The sequence below is a fragment of the Malus sylvestris genome, chromosome 5 (assembly GCF_916048215.2).
Source record: "Malus sylvestris chromosome 5, drMalSylv7.2, whole genome shotgun sequence".
NCBI classification, from domain to species: Eukaryota; Viridiplantae; Streptophyta; class Magnoliopsida; order Rosales; family Rosaceae; genus Malus; species Malus sylvestris.
The window spans coordinates 43877527-43898482 of record NC_062264.1 but is presented as its reverse complement, the minus strand read 5'-3'; the positions used below and the strand labels follow the sequence as shown (position 1 = coordinate 43898482).

Below are 20956 nucleotides of genomic sequence, written 5' to 3'. Positions count from 1 at the left end.
GAATTTGCCCTTTTGTCTTTCCTTGGCTTCTCTTTTCAGAGAAAGTTCAAAGGCTGAAAGAAAAGAAATGGATTTTCCAGTTTCTTGTACAGACTAATTAACACAAAAACTAAGTGTCTCGCACGTAATTGTGTCTTCATCTCATTTTCTTTTTCAAATAAGTTGAATTTTTTGAACAGTTCTCTTCTTGTTGTTGAACACATTACAATTTTTACATTCTGGAGTTGTTTTCAAAACCACATTAAGCTTTAAGGGTGTGCTGGCTAGTAATGGTTGACACCCAATTGTATGATCATTTAACAATATTATCATCACCACCATCGTCTTTGGCTTCGTCGTTGTCGTTTTCTTCGTCATTCTTTCATCATCATCACCATCACTTTTGCCCAGTTCAAGTCTATTACAAATCTCAGCGTAGGTTCAAGCCATGACTATCGGAAGCTGTTTCAGTCCATTGTTTCGTCGTAAACCTTCTGGAATTAAGGTACAGTTTTGTGTTTCCATGTTTAATTCCTTAAACATGTCTGATTTATGTGACCCATCATCCTTAAATCTAGCTGCTAATAAAAACTAACCATCTACATCTAGGCATGCTAATAATCTATATAAAAGGAAACATGGCAGCATTGTTTCTTGTCTAGATTAAGTTTGTTGCATGCAGCCATAAATCTTTGATTAAGGTTCATAAATTAAATAATCACTGAAAAGGAATCGATTCACAATAAGGTCTAGACTAGAAAATAGTTAACATGAATAGAGTTGTTCTTTCAGGCAATGAAAGACACCAAGGGGGCTAAGAGTCTGCCTGCGAAACAGAAGAACGCTTCTAGGAGAGGCGTGCCAAAAGATAGGTCTTGCGGAGATTCAGCCAACGAGATTCGGATGACCGAACTCCGGAAGAAGATCACTATCTTCAGAGACATCATCGACCTACCAGCATGTGATGCTTCTGCTGCAATAACTGAGGTATGTGTCCCTTTTTTTATTTTTTATAGGAACTCTAAAAATGTTATAGTACTTTTCCCTAATGAAGATTAAAAAATGGAGTGCAAAATGAATTTTTTGGATTGCTAATAAAATTTCTCTTTTTTCTGTTGAAATCTTGTGCTTAAATTTCTGGATTAAAACACAATTTTTTTAATTTTCCAATTATTTTCTGCTTGCAGATGGTAATGAGGTTGATGGGAGATCTACAGAAGCTTTTCCCTGAAATTGTGCTGCATAAACAATTATCGGAAATAGAGGAAGCATCTATAGAAAAGGTAAATAAGGAATTTTATTTTTTTTGGAACAAAAAAGGTAATTAAGGATTTAAGATCCATAAGAAATAGCTTAGTACGCATATGTAATTATACTCGAGACCATTATGCTAATTTTTCAAATTAAACAACGGCATTCAGGTCCTGGCCTCCTTCTGCAAGGCATTGAAATCTATTGGAGAGTCTTGGATGACAAGTTATGACAGGTTGGACAAACCGAGATATGATTTCCCATCACTCAAGGAGAATGTCAATCAGGATGAACTCGGTATGCTACAAATTTTTCTCTAGGACTAGTTGAGGCCTTCCATTTGGAAATGGAAGCAACAACCTAACTGTTATTTCCTTCTGTGAAATTTTAAGTTAAGGCTGGTTCTCTCTACGATTTTGTAGTTGAGACGGTGCTGGAAACGCTTGATTGCTTGATGAAGATGGCACGGGACAAGTTTGATATGATGGATGAGGATGACCAGAAAAGAGAAGATTACAGCCCTCGGAATAGCTCATTTGGGAAGTTCTTGAGCGATTCAGAGAGCTACGCCTCAGGTTCCACCTGTCCTTCTCCGATCACTCCATCTTCTGTCCTACCCGAGATTGATGGTTCTCCAAGAGCACAAAAGAGAGCCAACATTGGTTCCAAATCACCATTGCTTTGGACTCTGAGAGTGCAAGCAGTTGGGAAACTAAATCTGATGATTGATGTTAAGAACTTGTCTCTTCACTTATCAAAACAAGGAGCTCATGGCACCAACAATGGTCTGGAAAAGATTGAAAATTTGTTTGAAGAACCATCAATTGGGACAGAATTAGATAGAACCCCTCAAAAGACAATTGCAGCAACAGATGAGGAAGTAGTAGCCCCAAATCTTAGTTTGAATGAGAAGTCTAGTGGAAAGGGTATCGACAACACAAGTGATGATGTTGAAACTCCAACCACAGCCTCTGAAACATTGGAAGCAGACACCAGAGTATCATTGCTTTCACCCTCACCTACACTTCCACAACCAAAATCAGCGCCTCTGCCTCCACCTCCAACAACGCAACAACTTTCACTGCCCAATACAGAAGCAGCAACAAGAATACCAACATTCCCTCCACCACCACCACTACACACTTTGAAGCTAAATGTTGCAACACCACTGCCGCCATCACCATCACTACCCGCCATGCAGCCACAAATTGCAGCAACTCCTCCACCACCACCAACATTAACCCCACATAATGTAGCAGCAGTTGGGGGGCCACCACCCCCACCGCCTCAACCAATGGAACCAGGGCCAGTGTCAGTAAATCTAACCCCTCCACCAACACCAGTGATACCAAGGTCAACAAAAGTGGTTCCACCCCTACCCCCACCTCCTCAAGGATCATCAAATGGAGCTCCAGCACCACCACCTCCACCAGGACCGTCAATTGGCAGTCCTCCACCCCCACCACCCATGTTAAAAGGGCCATCAAATGGAGGTGCTCCACCGCCACCACCCATGTTAAAAGGCCCATCAAATGGAGCTGCTCCACCCCCACCTCCCGCACTCGGCACAGGAAGATCCTTGCGCCCCAAGAAAGACACTAAACTGAAGAGATCACCTCAGATGGGCAGTCTCTACCGCCTTCTCAAGAGAAAGGTGGAAGGATCTAGCTTGGATGGCAAGGCATCCAATGGGAGAAAGGGTGGAATTGGAAGCAGCTCTGGTGGAAAACAAGGAATGGCTGATGCTCTAGCAGAGATTACAAAGAGGTCCTTATAGTATGGATAAGTAAATCTAAGTACTCAAAATAATGCGAAAACCATGCATATAATGTTTCTAATAAGTACTCAAAATAATGCGAAAACCATGCATATAATGTTTCTAATTTTTGTGTCTCAGATCAGCATACTTTCAACAAATTGAAGAAGATGTTCAGAAGTATGCGAAGCCTATCATGGAAATGAGAACCACCCTTGGTTCTTTCAAAACAAAAGACATGAATGAGTTGATGCAGTTTCACAAGAAAGTCGAATCCGTCCTTGAACACTTGACTGATGAGTCACAGGTCAATACCATTAATTGTCCGCTTTATTTTTGTTCGTTTCCATTCTAATTCTATGATCACTTCATAATCGTGTTTTGTGACACGCCATTTTCTGAATTGCAGGTGCTCTCACGGTTTGAAGGGTTCCCAACAAAGAAGTTGGAAGCAATCAGGATGGCAGCAGCACTACACACAAATTTAAATACAATGCTCAATGAACTACAAAACTGGAAACTAGTGGTTCCATTTGAAGAATATGATCTTTACTGATGAATAATCAAGCTTACTCAAAACCATATCTGCTGCAATGGCAGCATGGTTTATATAAGTTTACAAGCATGCAATAAATAATACAAGTGCCAGAAACCATGTGAAGTATTCCTTCTGTCAGGTTGTACAGCGAGAAGGTGGAGGTTCTGTCGTGGACCTTTCTTTAGGGTTTGGAGTCACGTGGATTCACGTGGATTCATGACTTCGTCTAACACCCCCCCCCGCAAGCGAACAGGTGGGGAAACAACAGGTAGCTTGGACACTAATAATGTGAAGCGAGACGAAGACAAGCCCTTGGTAAAGATATCAGCGAGCTGATCCTGCGAGCAAATATAATTAACCTGTAATTCACGACGAACGACCTTCTCTCGAACATAGTGATAATCAACTTCCAAATGCTTTGTCCGTGAATGAAACAAAGGATTAGAAGCAAGGGCAATTGAAGAGACATTGTCGCACCATATCTGTGGACACACAAGATACAACTGCAGGTCTTTGAACAAGGAACGTAACCATGAAAGCTCGGCGGCTGTGTAGGCTAACTGCCGGTACTCGGCCTCAGCACTCGACCGAGACACGGTTTTCTGCTTCTTGGAGCTCCAAGAAACAAGATTGGAGCCGAGATAAATACAAAATCCTCCAGTAGAGTGTCGAGTATCGGGATTCCCCGCATAGTCCGCATCAGAGTATGCTGAAAGTTGTGCCGAGCCTGGTTTATACAGAAGACCATGACTAGGTGTGGCCTTCAAATAACGAAGAATCCGTTTCACCGCCATCCAGTGATGAGTAGTGGGGGCATGCATAAACTGGCAGACTTGGTTAACAGCATAGGATAAATCGGGACGTGTAACCGTTAGATATTGTAGGGCCCCAACCACACTCCGATACAGATCGGGGTGTTCGAACGGATCACCAACATGTGCACTGAGTTTCTGACCAGATACAGCAGGCGTTGAAATTGGTTTTGCATCTGTGAACTTGGTACGTGACAACAAGTCCAACGCATACTTTGCTTGACAAAGATGCATAGTCGTGCCATCATACTTGACTTCCACACCCAAAAAATAATTAAGGGGTCCTAAATCCTTCATCGAGAACAAGGTGCCGAGCCTTTTAATCAACCTAGATATTTGATGAGGACTGTTGCCAGTGATTAAAATATCATCCACATAGATTAGAAGGATTAAGTAAACACCGGAGTGACTGTAGACAAATAAACTATAATCACAGCTTGATTCCTGAAAACCAAGTTGGAGCAAGAAGTCCGAGAATCTCTCAAACCACGCCCTCGGTGCCTGCTTAAGACCATAAATACTCCGCTGAAGCTTACAAACATGAGAGGGAAATTGCTTGTCAGTAAACCCCGAAGGCTGTTTCATATATACATCTTCACGTAAAAATCCATGCAAAAAGGCATTCTGGACATCAAGCTGTCGAACATGCCAACCTTTTGAGACAGCAAGACTGAGAACAAGCCGAATAGTTGTATGTTTCACAACAGGACTGAATGTTTCGGTGTAATCCACACCAACTTTCTGATGAAACCCATTTGCCACAAGACGCGCCTTATGACGTTCAATCGTGCCATCTGCACGTCGCTTCAGCTTAAAAACCCACTTATTAGGAAGCAAATTCATGCTGGGATGAAACGGAACCAAGGTCCATGTCCCACATTGCTGCAGCGCATTAAACTCATGAACCATAGCATTTCTCCATTCTGGAGACTTCACAGCCTGACTAAAACAATTGGGTTCAAGAGGAAACTTGTCAACAGTGACATGCATGGCATATTTAGGGTTGGGCTTGTGAATTCCGGACTGTGAACGTGTGGTCATACGATTGCCCTGAGGTTCAGGCACCATTGGTATCGGTTCTGTGGATACCGTGACTTGCTCATTTGAGGGTAGGGTGGGTGGCAATGGGGAGATTGATTGGATGGGCGAGGAAGACAAATGGGTCGTAGAAATAGAATGAGGTTGGGCTAGGGAGTTATTTTGTTCAGGTTGCAACTGAGTAGTGATTGAAGGACATGTTTGGTCACGGGTAGAGATCGGTTGAGGTTGAAAGGAAGTAATTGATGAAGAAGGTGATGCGTGGGGTTGGGAAGGACTTGACCTAGCAGGCATATTAAAGGTTAATAAAAGTTCAGGGGACACACGGTTACCTGGTGGAATGACGTCTGCAGAGGAAGATGTGAGTCCCTTAAAAGGGAAGGAGTCCTCATCGAATAGGACATGGCGTGACAAGTACACTCGTCGTGTGGACACATCCAAACACCTATAGCCTTGATGATTGAGTGAATATCCTAAGAAAACACAAGATTTGGATTTGGGTTGAAGTTTATTGCTTGTGTAAGGTACCAACCAAGGAAAGCATCGACAACCAAAAACTTTCAACATGTCATACTTTGGGGTTTTGTTAAACAGTTTCTCATACGGTGACACATGAGACAAAAGTTTTGTGGGCATTCGATTCACCAAATATGTTGCAGTTGAGCACGCATCAAACCAAAAACGATTGGGCAAGTGAGATTGGGAAAGCATAACCACACTTGTTTCAACAATGTGTCGATGTTTTCTTTCGGCAAGTCCATTTTGTTCCGGATGTTTAGGACATGAAAATCGTTGAGAAATACCATTTGTACTAAGGAAATTTTGAAATGCACGACTCTTATATTCACCTCCTTCATCACATTGAAATGTTTTAATGGAAAGATTAAGCATTTTCTCAACACAAGCTTTAAATTTAACAAAAATTTCGAAAACTTCACTTTTGTTTTTCATAGGAAAAGTCCAAGAATAGCGAGAATAGTCATCCACAAATAAAACATAATAACGAAAACCTTCATTAGAAATAACTGGAGAAGACCACACATCAGAATGCAACAGTTGCAAAGGAAATTGAGAAACAGACTCAGACGCATAGAAAGGCAATCTAGTGCTCTTTCCTAAGGGACAAGTCTCACAAAAACTAACACCAGAAGTACCATGAATTGGTACTAATTTTTTTGAAATTAAAAACTTAATGATGGAATGAGACGGATGACCTAGACGGGCATGCCATGTTTTCACAGAACACCGGACTCCAACAAAGGATGAAATGGGATACTGGAGTTGTCCACTGCCACTTTGAAATGGGTATAACCCATTCTCACATCTCCCTTGGAAAAGCGTCTTCCGGGTCTTGAGGTCCTTAACAAGGAAAAAATATGGAAATATTAGTAGGTAGCATCGGTTATCTAATGTAAACCTATGGGCAGAAACTATATGTTGAGAAGCAGTGGGACAGTGGAGAATATTGGTTAATTTAAATGAGCAAGCTTTAGTACGTAATTGATTGGAACCAGAATGCAAAATAGGGATGGCAGAATCATTACCTACACCTCCAATAGTTTCATTACCAGTATACTCCTTAGGGTTGATAAGGTTTTGAAGATCAGGAGTAATGTGTGCATTAGCACCGGTGTCCAGAAGCCAATTCTGTTGCTTGTTCAGAGTATTAGGAGAGGAGGTCATAGCTGAAAGTTTGTTTGTAGGAATCCTACCTTCATACGCCGCATTCATTCGCTGGTAGCAATCAAGGGCAGGATGATCTGGTTTGCCACAAATTTGACAAACAATGCGCTCACCGGGACAAGGAACACGATCACCATTTGGCGGGTTACGCTGATGGTTGGGACGAGGGTTGTAACCTCGGGGATTGAATGGAATTCCACGATTGGAGGAAGACACACCTCTCCCATTTCCTCTCGATCTTCCACCGCCACGACCGCGAGCAGCAACAAAGGCATTCACAGATGCAGTCCCGGCCAAGGAAGCTGCTTGTTCCGCCATTCGACGTTCAGTGGTCAACAGTAGTGACTCAAGTGTGGGATAAGTAATAGGAGTATCCCGAGCTTGAGCAGCACTCACTGTCATTTCAAATGCAGGTCCTAGATTGTTCAACACAATCTGTACAAGTTCATCATCATAGACAGGTTGCCCGGCTAGGGCTAGGTTATCAGATATCGCATTCATGCGATCCAGGTAATCCGCAACAGAGAGATCACCTTTCTTGGTCTGCAACAATTCATTTCGCAGGAACAAAATTCGATTTTGGGATGTCGAGGCATACCTCTGCTCCAAGGCTTCCCAAGTGGCGCGAGCAGTCCTCTTGCTGGCCACAGTAGACAAGACAGAAGCAGTTAAGGAGCCATTTATCCAACTAAGGATCGTTTGATCCTGTTGGACCCAAGCAGCATACTGTGGATTGACAGTGGTGATACCAGGCAAGTGTTTTGGAGGACACACCAAGGTACCATCCACATATCCCATCAGATCTCGACTTCGGAGAATTGGGAGAATTTGAGCCAACCACAGTGGGTAGTTGGATCTATCAAGCTTAATATGGACCACTGTGGAGAAAGGATGGAAGGGATTGGTGGTGATGGTGGACTGGGAGGATATGCCATTTTCGTCAGCCATGGAAGCGTGAGAAAAAAAAAATAAAACGAAGGATGGATCGAGTCGTTAGACGGTAGGGCTCAATACCATGAAGAATATGATCTTTACTGATGAATAATCAAGCTTACTCAAAACCATATCTGCTGCAATGGCAGCATGGTTTATATAAGTTTACAAGCATGCAATAAATAATAATAATGTCCTTTACCCTTGCTGTACTGACAGCATGGTTTATATACAAGTTTAATACACGCATGCAATAAATAATACAAGTGCCAGAAACCATGTGAAGTATTCCTTCTGTCAGGTTGTACAGCGAGAAGGTGGAGGTTCTGTCGTGGACCTTTCTTTAGGGTTTGGAGTCACGTGGATTCACGTGGATTCATGACTTCGTCTAACACCATTGGGTCAGCTCCTTGACAAGGCCGAACGCTGCTTCGATAAGGTGTACAAATGTTCATTTATACAATCTTACTTAATTGTCTTCACTATCGTTTTTTATATAAAAAACTTACTACTATTACTTTCCCCACGCTCTTTTAATTTTTTAATATTTTTATATCAAATGTTAGTGGTGTGTAGAAAATATTAAAAAAATTAAAAGAGTAGAAAAAATAATTTGGGGTGTGTGAATATAATCTCTCCTTACTTAGTTGTCTTCACTATCATTTCTTATATATATAAAAAACTTACTTAATTGTCTCTTTCCATTTTCCATAACTAATAAAAAAAGGTAATACACAGATAAAAGGGAAAATAGACACGATGGAACGAACTAAAGACGACGAAGCCAAGAAGTTTCAGAGCCAGAATATCCATTTCGACTTTAATATCCTCATCCGGATCAAAGAAGCCATGGTGGATGTCTCCTCAAGCTGCATGGAGATGGCACTAAAGGTTAGTACTCAGAATTAACTACTTTAAAAAACAAATAACAATGATTTGAAAAAGAGAGTTTGCAGGAAAGGAGAGAAGCAAAGGCCGCAGGTAAGACTGGAACAAAAACTGATCAGAAGCAAACAAAGATTTGTGTGAAAATGCTGTGGAAGGCTTTTCAGTTTGCTTTTAGGGTTTACACATTCGCTGGTGGACATGATGATCGGGCTGACATGCTCACAAAAGAACTGGCTAATGAAATCGAGTCTGATGGTCCCCAACACAACTGAAACCCTAATTTCCTTGTAAATAGCACTGTTTTTGCAATACCAAAAAAAAAAAAAATTTATTCTTTTGTTGTGACCTTTGTAAATAATCCGGTCCAAAGAAATCTTGTAAAAATTTAGGCTTTGTATGTATGAGTATGGTTTTGATTTTGGAATTATTTAGTACCACATCCAGGCAGAACAGAAATGAATACGATCTTGTCTTTGTTGTGTCCTTGTAAATTGTATTTTCTTATATATACATATATGTATTAGTTGTTACATTAGTTCCATGAGCTTGACATGTGTCTCGCGATTATATCCGAAAAAGATATTTTTTTAATAAATTTAAAGAAAACATAAAATTAATAAATTATTGAAAGAGCTATGTTTAGCCGTTTTGGTTGGAAATGGTATATGAATAATGAATATGATCTGATACTGTTCATAAAAAATAATTTCTTAGAGGGTTATAATTTTGAACTGGGCTATACTTAGCCACTTAAGTTAGAGAGGCTTAAGAAAAAAGAAATTAACAGAGAAGCTTCTCTTCCTGGTAAATAATTCGCGTTAAATATAATGTCATTCTAACTTACTAACCAGTTACCATTTAAGTGCTACAATATATATCATTTTTTATTGATTCTCAAAGAGTTACTACAATGAGAGACACAAAAGAGGAGACAGCATATCTTGGCTCTATAATAGGATTCTATGTAATTGCTGACTCAGCATATAGAATCAGTGATGTGGATGGGCTAACTAGGGTAACAGATAGTTGCTAAGTGGATAAGGGCTTGTTTGGTAGTGTTTTTTAAATGATTGAAAGCGTTTTTAGTGAAAATGTTTATGAAACCAATCCTTAGTAAAAATCTAAGTGGATTATGAAAAATCACTTTATGCGCTTCTTGCAAGAAGCGCATATCTGGTGCTTCTTCAAAAAGCACTTAAAGTGCTTTTGAAACCCAAAATCAATTGTACCAAAAACGCTTTTTGTCATTTTTAAAGTACTTCCAAACGAGCCTTAAGTCTGTTAGAGAAGGTTGGTGGTAGTTAACTTGCAGGATAAGCTAGGCAGTGACTATATAAAGAATAAGTCTGTAAAAGGAAAGGTTGTTGTAAAAGTTGATATTGTAATGAAATATACCAGTTACTGTTACATTGAGTAAGCAGCCGCGTAAGGGTTGTATCACGTTGGATTCGATTACATCACACCGAAAATGAGTGCGTTGCTGCATGGTTGGGTTTTAGGTGTCTATTGGGGGAGCCGAATCGGGTTGATCGTGACGCACTGTTGCAGCAGTGGTAGCAGATTTCTCGAATTTTCTTTCGGTTTGTTTCTGGTTTGGGCCTCTTGGTTGGGCCCTTTTTGGTTAGCTTGGGAGGTCCATTTTTGCTTTGTATCTATTTGTATGTGGGTCTTTTTTATGTAAGTTAGTGTTCTTTGTTATAAAATTTACCTTTCTTCCAAAAATAAAAAATAAAAAAGCTTTTTATGCTAGTCACTACCACATATTTAGCTTTATTGTTGTTTTACCCCTACACTTTTTTGGCTTACATGTTCGTTATCTTTCTCTTTGCGCAAGATTATGACTCAATTGTCAGTCCTCCATTATCACAAATAACAATAATATTAAAGCAGTGTACCATCATTAGTTCTGGAAAATTATGATTAAACTCTACCATCAATTCTTTATTCAATAAATAAACACACCAAAACACAATAGTGCTATTATTCACGAGGAACACCAACCATCATCTGCCACATAAGCAGTAAATGAGCACATCATGAACGTTCAGGAGTAATTAGCTAGAAAAACATGATTAAGCCAACCCAGCAACAACAACAAGAACCAACAATAACATTAATTAATACTCAGGTAGTATTAATGAGCTCAATGCTAAACCCTCCGATGGTGATTGGCCCCTTCCCAACTTTCGGCACCAAAGTCACTACCAAACTATTGTCTGTCTCCGCATCCAACTCTTCCAACAAGCTTGTAATGCTCAGCCGCAGGTTCGTCTTAATATTCTTCTTATGCTTATGCGGCACGTGAACAAAACTCCCAGCAAACTCTGACTTGTCTTTCCCGGCCAGCGAGTCCGCGTCATCGTTCACATACACGTCGAACTTCACAGTCTCATTCCCAGCAAACTCAATCCCCTTAATCACCAGCACCTCGTCCTGCGCCTTCTTCTGGGCAGCTGTCCGTTTCGTCGTAGACGGCCTCGTCACCTCGACGCTGATTATATCCGACAGTGTAGCAGGGAATGTTGTAGAAAGATCAGAAGATGAAACCGTAGCCTTTCTCTTATTTGTCGACTTACGAGCCGTCGGCTTCGAATCCAGCCACGGGATCGAGACATTCTCGTCGTACACATACCCGAGTTTTTTCGTGTCGAGCGAGTCCCGAAACTTGACGCGCACGAGATTCTTTTTCTCGTCGTACACATACCCGAGTTTTTTCGTGTCGATCGAGGCATTGTTTGGGTTTTCGTTGCAGTGGAGTCTGGGACTTGTTTGGGAATAAAGGAGAGCGGAAGAGGGTGGTTGTGGTGGAGTGCAGGGCGGCCATTGTAGAAGTTGGTAAGGGAGATGAAGACATGGCTGAATTGGTTTTCCTTTCCACTCTGCAATTAAGAAGGAAAGGGGATTGTGATGTTTTTATAGTTGAAATTGGCGGGACCGCACACTAAAAATGTGTGTATGAATGCAGGGGTTTTCTTAGTCAAGATTCAAGAACCATACCACTCCGATGTCAACATCATTAAGACAAGGAGAATCCCTCAAATTAAAAGAAAAAGTTAACAATCTATATTGCGAGAAAAGAAGAGAGAGAAAGAAAAAAGTTAGGCTTCCCATACGAGCTACATCAAATGGTGAAATGCATCTTTCAGGACAAATTAAAATCGTAAACGGTCTCTTAACTTTTCAATGTGGATCAACATTTACATCCTTACATATCAAACATGTAGTTCAATTGACTTCATACTACGAAAGAATAATTAAACATCTGATTCAACCGACTCTGATACTTCGTAGAAAATTGAGATTTTATGTATTGTTCATATGTTAGGCTTGAATATTCGTCACACATGATGGAGCGTGTGAGAATGTGAGAACAAAGTTCCACATCAGTGATTAACCAAATCATGCAAGGGCTTATGAAGAGTTAGACTAATCTTCATATTAGCCCACGTGTGAAGTCCAATGGCCACACATGTTCCACGTCACCCAATTTGTATTGTCCGCATGTTAGGTTTTAAAATTTGCCACGTGCGAGAATAGTGTAAGAATGTAAAGACAAAGTCTCACATCGGTGAGAAATCAAATCATACAAGAGCTTATAAAGAATTGAACCACTCTCTATTTACTAATTAATTTTACAATACAACCTCAAATTTCTTTAAGTTCACCACCTTACTGAAGAGACCATCCACTTTTGAAACACATGAATAAAAAATATATAGCACATTTTTCTTCGTCGATGAGGAAAATTTGCATGAAAAAGAGAGGTTCTAGATTTGCTGACTCTATTATGCCTCTCTATTTTGATATTATCTTTCATCAATTACTGGTGATAGTAAATTAGTAATAGCTAAGTCACGTGGAACAAGAGTGGTGACTTCCTAAATTAAAGGGTATTTTAGCCTTTTTAGTCTTTAGTCCTTAGTATTTTAATATCTAGGGGGTAGTTTTATGATTGCTTAGTTTATAAGGATTAAAGGTTGATTTCAAAGTACTTTTAAAATGATTAAAAACGTTTTTAGATAAAATCTTTTTGAAATTTAAAAGCAATTGAAGTGCTTATTATAAGAACCATCGGTTATATGTTTTTTTAAGGAAACACTAAGTGTTTTTTTTTAGAATTTACTTGCATTTTTACTAAGCATTAGTTCCAAAATCATTTTCACCAAAAACACTTTCAGCTTTTAAAATCACTTCCAACGAGCTCTATAATTCTTTCCAGTTTAATTAGGATTAGATATAGTGTCCTATTTTATTTTGGATTAGGATTTCTTTACTATAATAAGTTTACCTTCATGCGGTCATTAGGTTTTAGGCTTTATAAACATCCCTTGTAATTCAGATTAACAAACAATGAAGAGTTGAATAGAAAAGCTTTGCCTTCCAGAGATTAAAATTCTAGCCCTGAGATGGGATAGATGCCCTGAAATTTTCTTATTCTCGTTTGGATGTATTGTATAAGTGATTAACACATGTATTTTTCATTTTTTATACAGTGGATGAAAAAAAAATATGGGATATTTAAGTTTCATACACCATGTTAGAAACATTACTTCTAAACTACAAGTCCAGACTAATTTAAATGTCATACAAACATTGCAATTTAAACTTTATTTATAGATTTATATGATTCAAACCCGTAGCGCAAAAATCAACAACTACCGCATATAAAATGGACACATGAAAAAAAGCTAAAATGCAAGAAATTCTTGCTGCTCAAAGAGTAATGTCCAATAATAATACTCCAAAAGCACATAGGGTAGTTTCCAAAAAAAAAGAAAAAAAAGGAAAAAAAGAAAAAAGCACATACGGTATTACTAGTTATCTAGAAACTATAAACGAATGTGATAATTCAATAATCAAAACAGGAACGTCATCGAATGATGACAAATTTTGATTGTAAAAAAGTAATAATAAAATGTTGGTTGTTGATTGATATACAATCCAGACGTGTCCTCGTACTCGTACAAAGGTCCTTTTGCCTTTTCGCTTAATTAAGTAATCAAAATTGCCTTTAGAGTTTTAAATTTTTCAGAAATAAAGGTATCTTTTCGCAGCTCAATCAATAACTTTTGACTCTAGGACCCGAAAGATCATCCAACTGAAAGACTCAGAACTGTGGAAGTTTTAGCCCAATCAAACATATATGAAATCACATCTCTACGTGGTTCGAGCAACTGCATGCATATTCATGGTCACAATTCACAAAAGCTTTCACAAATATCCATGAAAAAGATTGAAGTGTGTGTCCACTGTTTAATGGGTTGGAGCCCGACAATTCGAAGGGCTTCTTATAGCAGCTTCCACCGTGAAATAAAATGAAAAGGCAATAGCCCATGGTTGTCATTGCCACGGATTACCCATCGTGGCTTTACGTAATCATTAGACACGGTTTATTGGTGAAGGCTGAAAAACCCATGATCATTTATCCTTCATTTATCAAGCAGGGGCGGGGGAATCGGGGGATATAGCTATTCACTACTGACTATATTGCACATTGTATGAATATAACGTACTGGTCACATGAGAACACACTATTTATTGCTCAAGAAGTAAATATAAGGTGATGTTTCAAAATTTAATATTATTATTGTGGAGCCTAAAATAATTCTAAAAATTCTAGAGGTGACACGTGGACTTTAATTCAAAAAGGACAAAATGGTCCTCAATAAATGAGCAAACTTCTCATATTCTCCCACGTGCAGCTCACATCCCTGAAGGACTCAGCAACTGAGCACAACTGCCCATGGTAAGGAATTAAAGATAAGGATTAATTACCCAAATCCTATCTTTAATACATTCCTAATTGAAGATTGACTCCTATCAAGTAAGTAATCCTATTAAATATCTTGGGAATATTTAGAGAATATTTCTCCATTAAACCATATATGGCCTACCCTAGCGCTATAAATACCCCATATTCTACCAATCTTAGAGAGCTTTTGCAACCCTAAAAAGCCTTAAACACTTTACTCTCAGATAAACTAACTTAGGCGTCGGAGATCCGTTGACCTAAACCCCCCCCAACCCCCCCCCCCCACCTCGTGGGCGCATGAGCCTTAGGTCTTTGATCAAAAAAGTTGATTGTTTTGCAGGTGCAATTTCATCAAGATTAAAGACGGCGGAAATTTGTATCAACAATTATGGTAGAGATGGAGTTTTAAGTGAGTTGATAAATGTTAGAAGAGATTTGGAAAAAGATTACGAGTTCGAATACATTCATCATACATCAAATAAAATATTAATTTTTTTTTTCAAGGGACAATCATATTTTTGGGCTAGTTAGTAAACAAATACATTATATATATGGGTACATAAAAATTATTAGTTATGAAAACCATGAAATTAAATTAATTATTAATTAACTCATGTAGTCATGTTTGTATAAAAGGAAATGTCAAGTGATTATTTCAAAAGTACGACTCTTCATGAACTTTTTGTCATCTCAATTCTTGTAAGAATATAAAAAAAATATTTTATAAAAAATAAGAATCAACAAAGACTTCCAAAGTTCTACTTTTGAGATAGGTCCTTAGCATTTTTCTTGATTAATTGGTAAGAAAAGAAGATTGAGGTTAAGACGTCGCAAAAAATTATTCTTTAGATTTACTTTTTTTAATCATTCTACACTAGACGCCAACAATAGAGAAGCCAAAGGCACATCAATATCATGTTGTTTTGCCAGAAAAATATAAACATGTCGCATTTTGCCAGAAGAATATAATCTTGGTGGTCACTAGCTAAATCATTTCCACGTGCCGTGTTTTGAGGACTATTTATTCATGTGGTGGGTCATGCATTTATCACATGCCATTATATGACATGACACTTAGAAGATGAGTAGAAAGAAGCATATTGTATGTCTTCCTATTTGGATGCTCTATCCATCTTTTTTTATATGTGCGGTCATGGTTAAACAGTAAGCTATGTCAATATTATATATTCTTATTGTTTTTTATCTTATTATCTATAAAAAAAATTAATATAAAATGTTGACGTGTATTAACGGTGACCGCATAAAATATAAGGGAATAAAAAGGGCATTCAAACAGGGGGCAGACAATCTGCCTCTTGAGTAGAAATGTTTTACATCGTATTTACCTAATTCTCTATTGCTTTTTCATAACAAAAAAAAAAAAAAAACAGTTGTCTGTTGAATTATACAACATTATCTAATACTATGATGCACAGCTCATTTGTGTTTTGAGTTTTTTTATTTTTATTTTTTATTTTTTTATATATCAAAAGATAGATTTATTAAATAAGAGAGCCAACGGAATTCGAACTCATGTAGTAGTATAAAAGTAACACTTCTTTCATCACTATGGTAGAAGGCCAGTTAAGTGTGTTAAATGTTTGATTGGGGAAAAATTGGCAAAGTCAATTTTTTTTTTTTTAAATTCAGAAAGAGGTCATTGTATTAAAACATAACAAGTACTCCAAGAAACATAACTAAACATAGACCATGATATCCTATGTTCAAGGACTTAATACATTTAAACTCTCAGAAGAAATAGGAAATCACAATCAAGCCTCAAAAGGCACAAAAGGATGGCGCAAAGCCATCTAGAAAGAAAAAAAAAAACCTAATTACAAGGGGGCAAGGAAGCCCATCTCGAGCCAGAACAAGAACCAACCGGGGGGGGGGGGGGGGGGGGGGTTGTGACGCCCATCTGTATTTTCTTCCTTACAAATTAATGTTTTAATGATTTTGGATCTTTTTAATTTTTGGCAAGGACATATATGAACGATGAATTGAAATATAGATGATTCAAATTCTTGAAAATGTTATGGAATGAGCCCTACAAAGTGTGTGTCATATCGTTAGCATCTTGGGACATCCATTTTTTGACACACACTTTGCCAAACCCACATCGTATCGTCTATCAATCTATTCTCAGTTGAACAAATTATGAAAGATATCAAGGTGCTACTCCCATCAAGCACTGATGCTATTCTTACCATACTCACCGTCAAGCTAACTCTATTGTCCATAGGCTAGCACGTTTTGTCTCTCTTTGAGCCAGGAGTGTGAATGTGCTGAGTCTCCTCCTTTGTTCATTTCTGACTTACTATTAGAACAATGTGTGCTGCCTTAATGGGGCTTCTTGTACTTCAAACCATGTAATGACGTTTTCAATCAATTAATCTCTTATCGTTTCCTTTTAAAAAAAATATCTAAACTATTAAGACATTTTTTTATAGTAAAGAAAAATAGACAAATACGATTTTACAAAAAACACCAACCTGCCATTTGATACACAATTAAATTAGGTTCAAGGTCGAATGGGCTGTAGACAGTAGACACACAACAAGTAAGGAAAATGTGAAAAGAGGAATTTAATAGTTTTATAAATAAATACTTTATTTAATGTCACTAAATGTTTTTTAATTTCTTATTTATAATTCTTAAACCATTAGATTTCTCATCCAACATTGTTAAAAAATACATGCCAAATTACTTATGCAACAATTAACCAAAAAAAAAAACCTTATGCAACAAAAACAAATGAGAATTAGAAAATTTTGAAATTTTAATAACAGTAAGGGAGAGTCTATCTTCCTAGTCAACTAGTAGTATGACCAATAATCGATGAAAAATAATAGGTAGGCATCGAGTCTGCGAATCTAGACCTCTTTTTTGTTTACGAATGTTAAAGATAATGTAATTGTGAAAAGCATGCTACGTAGAATTTCTCCATCGATGAAGAAATATGTGGTTAATAGTATGGATTGATTGATGTGTTTCAAAGCATGCGTAGAATTTTCCTATCATAAATTCAATAATTCCGGTCTCGATGAAAAGAGAGATTCTTTCGTACAATTATTTTAGGGAAACTTTGGATATGGTCCTTAACTATGAATATTCTTTTATTAAAACCTTGTTGGTTTTTAATTTTTGATCGAAGTCTCTGAAATTAATGTGATAATTTATTTCTATGTACGTTACTATATTTTTTAAATTAAAAATTAGAAATTTTAGTTGTTTATATAAATGAGATTTAAAAAAAAAAACCATAATTTGTGGGATTAAAAATATTAAAATATAAATATACTATTGTGTGTGTGTATATATATAAACATGGGTACATTCATCAAAATTATCCAAAAAAATTATTGTATCAAAACATGGGTACATTCTTCAAAATCACAACAACAAAAAAAAAAAAGAAGGAGAAGATATTAAAGTAGTGTACCATCATTAGTTCTAGAAAATTATGATTAAACTCTACCATAAATTCTTTATTCAATAAATAGACACACTGAAACACAATAGTGCTTTTATTCACGAGGAACACCAACCATTATCTGCCACATAAGCAGTAGATGAGCACATTACGAACGTTCAGGAGTAATTAGCTAGAAAGACATGATTAAGCCAACCCAACAACAACAAGAAGAACCAACAATAACATTAATTAATACTCAGGTAGTATTAATGAGCTCAATGCTAAACCCTCCGATGGTGATTGGCCCCTTCCCAACTTTCGGCACCAAAGTCACTACCAAACTGTTGTCTGTCTCCGCATCCAACTCTTCCAACAAGCTTGTAATGCTCAGCCGCAGGTTCGTCTTAATATTCTTCTTATGCTTATGCGGCACGTGAACAAAACTCCCAGCAAACTCCGACTTGTCTTTCCCGGCCAGCGAGTCCGCGTCATCGTTCACATACACGTCGAACTTCACAGTTTCATTCCCGGCAAACTCAATCCCCTTAATCACCAGCACCTCATCCTGCGCCTTCTTCTGGGCAGCTGTCCGTTTCGTCTTAGACGGCCTCGTCACCTCGACGCTGATTATATCCGATAGTGTAGCAGGGAACGTTGTAGAAAGATCAGAAGATGAAACCGTAGCCTTTCTCTTATTTGTTGACTTACGAGCCGTCGGCTTCGAATCCAGCCACGGGATTGAGACATTCTCGTCGTACACATACCCGAGTTTTTTCGTGTCGAGCGAGTCCCGAACATTGACGCGCATGAGATTCTTTTTCTCGTCGTAGAACAAGAACTCTGCGTCCAGCCAATCGGTATTTTCTATGTCCGTACCACCCAACTTATCTTTATATATAGACCACATGCGGTCCACGTTGGAATGGTGAGAGTAAAACACCGGATCCCTCGCCGCAGAGTAAAAGGTCCCCATGTCCTCCCCGTTTGGCTGGGTTGGGTCGCCAACCCAAAGGTGAATATTGTTATGGGGAGTGGTCTCAATGTTTCCGGCGCCAGGATCTGGTTCGTCCCCTGCGCTGTAAGGCTCTCCGTAGAATAATCTATGACAAGTGGCATTCGACACCATCTGCTTGTACATCGTTGTTAGGTTCTCTTTGATTCGTGTCGCATCGTCGACGTCATCGTCGGTCCAGCCATAATTCAAGTCCAGGAGCTTCGGGGGCTGATGCGCTGTATTTCTGTACTGGTCGTAGAGGGATGACGTCGTATCAGTGAAAATTTCAGGAATGTACATGCCAGCTGGCGCGTCCCAGTTTCAGAAGGGGAGGGCGAAGGTTTGGTCCCCAATGAGCTCGCCCATGATTTTCTCATAGAAGTAGAGGTACCAACGATGGAACGGGAAGAATAGCCAACAGAAGTGAACTTGGATCTCCAAATCTGAATATCCGACTTGTGGGTATCCACCGTCGCAGTATGAGCAGTGTACCATCGCCTGTTGTGCGTGACTGCGCGGGTCGTCGTCTGGAAGTGCCCGCATCATCTCGACGGCATTTTTGTATTTGGCCAAGTATTCAGGGTCATTTGCAACGTCCTGGGCAGCGGGCCTAGTGCGGAGTGGGCCTGAGTCGGGGAGTTCAAAGTCGATGATGGTCGTGGTGGTAGGTGGGCAACAATCGATGGTGGACCCGTCTGGCTTGCTGGCAGGGACACACGTGGTCAAGTCTGGGGCGGATATTGGTGCGGCAAAAGCAAATGGGTTACCTACCTTACCGTAGAGACCCCCGGCGCCTAAACCTATCAGCATGTTTCTCCTGTCGAGTCTTGCTAGGCCCTGATCTAGGTTATCATTGTCACCTTTTGTTGCTTTGCAGCGCACTCTACCCGCAAGGCATTGTTTGGGTTTTCGTTGCATTGGAGTCTGGGACTTGTTTGGGAATAAAGGAGAGCGGAAGAGGGTGGTTGTGGTGGAGTGCAGGGCGACCATTGTAGAAGTTGGTAAGGGAGATGAAGACATGGCTGAATTGGTTTTCCTTTCCACTCTGCAATTAAGAAGGAAAGGGGATTGTGATGTTTTTATAGTTGAAATTGGCGGGACCGCACACTAAAAATGTGTGTATGAATGCAGGGGTTTTCTTAGTCAAGATTCAAGAACCATACCACTCCGATGTCAACATCATTAAGACAAGGAGAATCCCTCAAATTAAAAGAAAAAGTTAACAATCTATATTGCGAGAAAAAAAAAAAAAAAAGAAGTTAGGCTTCCCATACGAGCTACATCAAATGGTGAAATGCATCTTTCAGGACAAATTAAAATCGTAAACGGTCTCTTAACTTTTTGATGTGGATCAACATTTACATCCTTACATATCAAACACGTAGTTCAATTGACTTCATACTACGAAAGAATAATTAAACATCTGATTCAACCAACTCTGATACTTTGTAGAAAATTGAGATTTTATGTATTGTTCATATGTTAGGCTTGAATATTCGCCACACATGATGGAGCGTGTGAGAATGTGAGAACAAAGTCCCACATCAGTGATTAACCAAATCATGCAAGGGCTTATGAAGAGTTAGACTAATCTTCATATTAGCCCACGTGTGAAGTCCAATGGCCACACATGTTTCACGTCACCCAATTTGTATTGTCCGCATGTTAGGTTTTAAAATTTGCCACGTGCGAGAATAGTGTAAGAATGTAAAGACAAAGTCTCACATCGGTGAGAAATCAAATCATACAAGAGCTTATAAAGAATTGAACCACTCTCTATTTACTAATTAATTTTACAATACAACCTCAAATTTCTTTAAGTTCACCACCTTACTGAAGAGACCATCCACTTTTGAAACGCATGAATAAAAAATATATAGCACATTTTTCTTCGTCGATGAGGAAAATTTGCATGAA

General features: G+C 38.8%; 1 protein-coding gene and 1 pseudogene across 3 annotated transcripts in view; one reads left to right on the top strand and one right to left on the bottom strand.

The window, feature by feature from the left end:
* Positions 1-337: 337 nt before the first annotated feature.
* The window catches only part of LOC126624158 (uncharacterized protein At4g04980-like), a 63733-nt gene continuing 43114 nt past the window's right edge, over positions 338-20956 (top strand). Inside the window, exons 1-10 of one of the 3 annotated variants that reach the window (XM_050293196.1) lie at positions 413-484; positions 772-966; positions 1167-1262; positions 1401-1527; positions 1653-2997; positions 3128-3293; positions 3396-3520; positions 8390-8429; positions 8729-8881; positions 8947-9237. In XM_050293196.1, coding sequence (XP_050149153.1) covers positions 428-484; positions 772-966; positions 1167-1262; positions 1401-1527; positions 1653-2997; positions 3128-3293; positions 3396-3520; positions 8390-8429; positions 8729-8881; positions 8947-9150 — 2508 coding nt within the window. In that variant the 5' untranslated portion in view covers positions 413-427 and the 3' untranslated portion in view covers positions 9151-9237. Of the gene's footprint in view, positions 485-771; positions 967-1166; positions 1263-1400; positions 1528-1652; positions 2998-3127; positions 3294-3395; positions 3521-8389; positions 8430-8728; positions 8882-8946; positions 9238-20956 lie in introns of those variants that run through there. The other 2 variants (XM_050293197.1, XM_050293198.1) reach the window with 2 other exon arrangements.
* LOC126624162 (polyphenol oxidase latent form, chloroplastic-like) lies at positions 18082-20108 on the bottom strand (annotated as a pseudogene).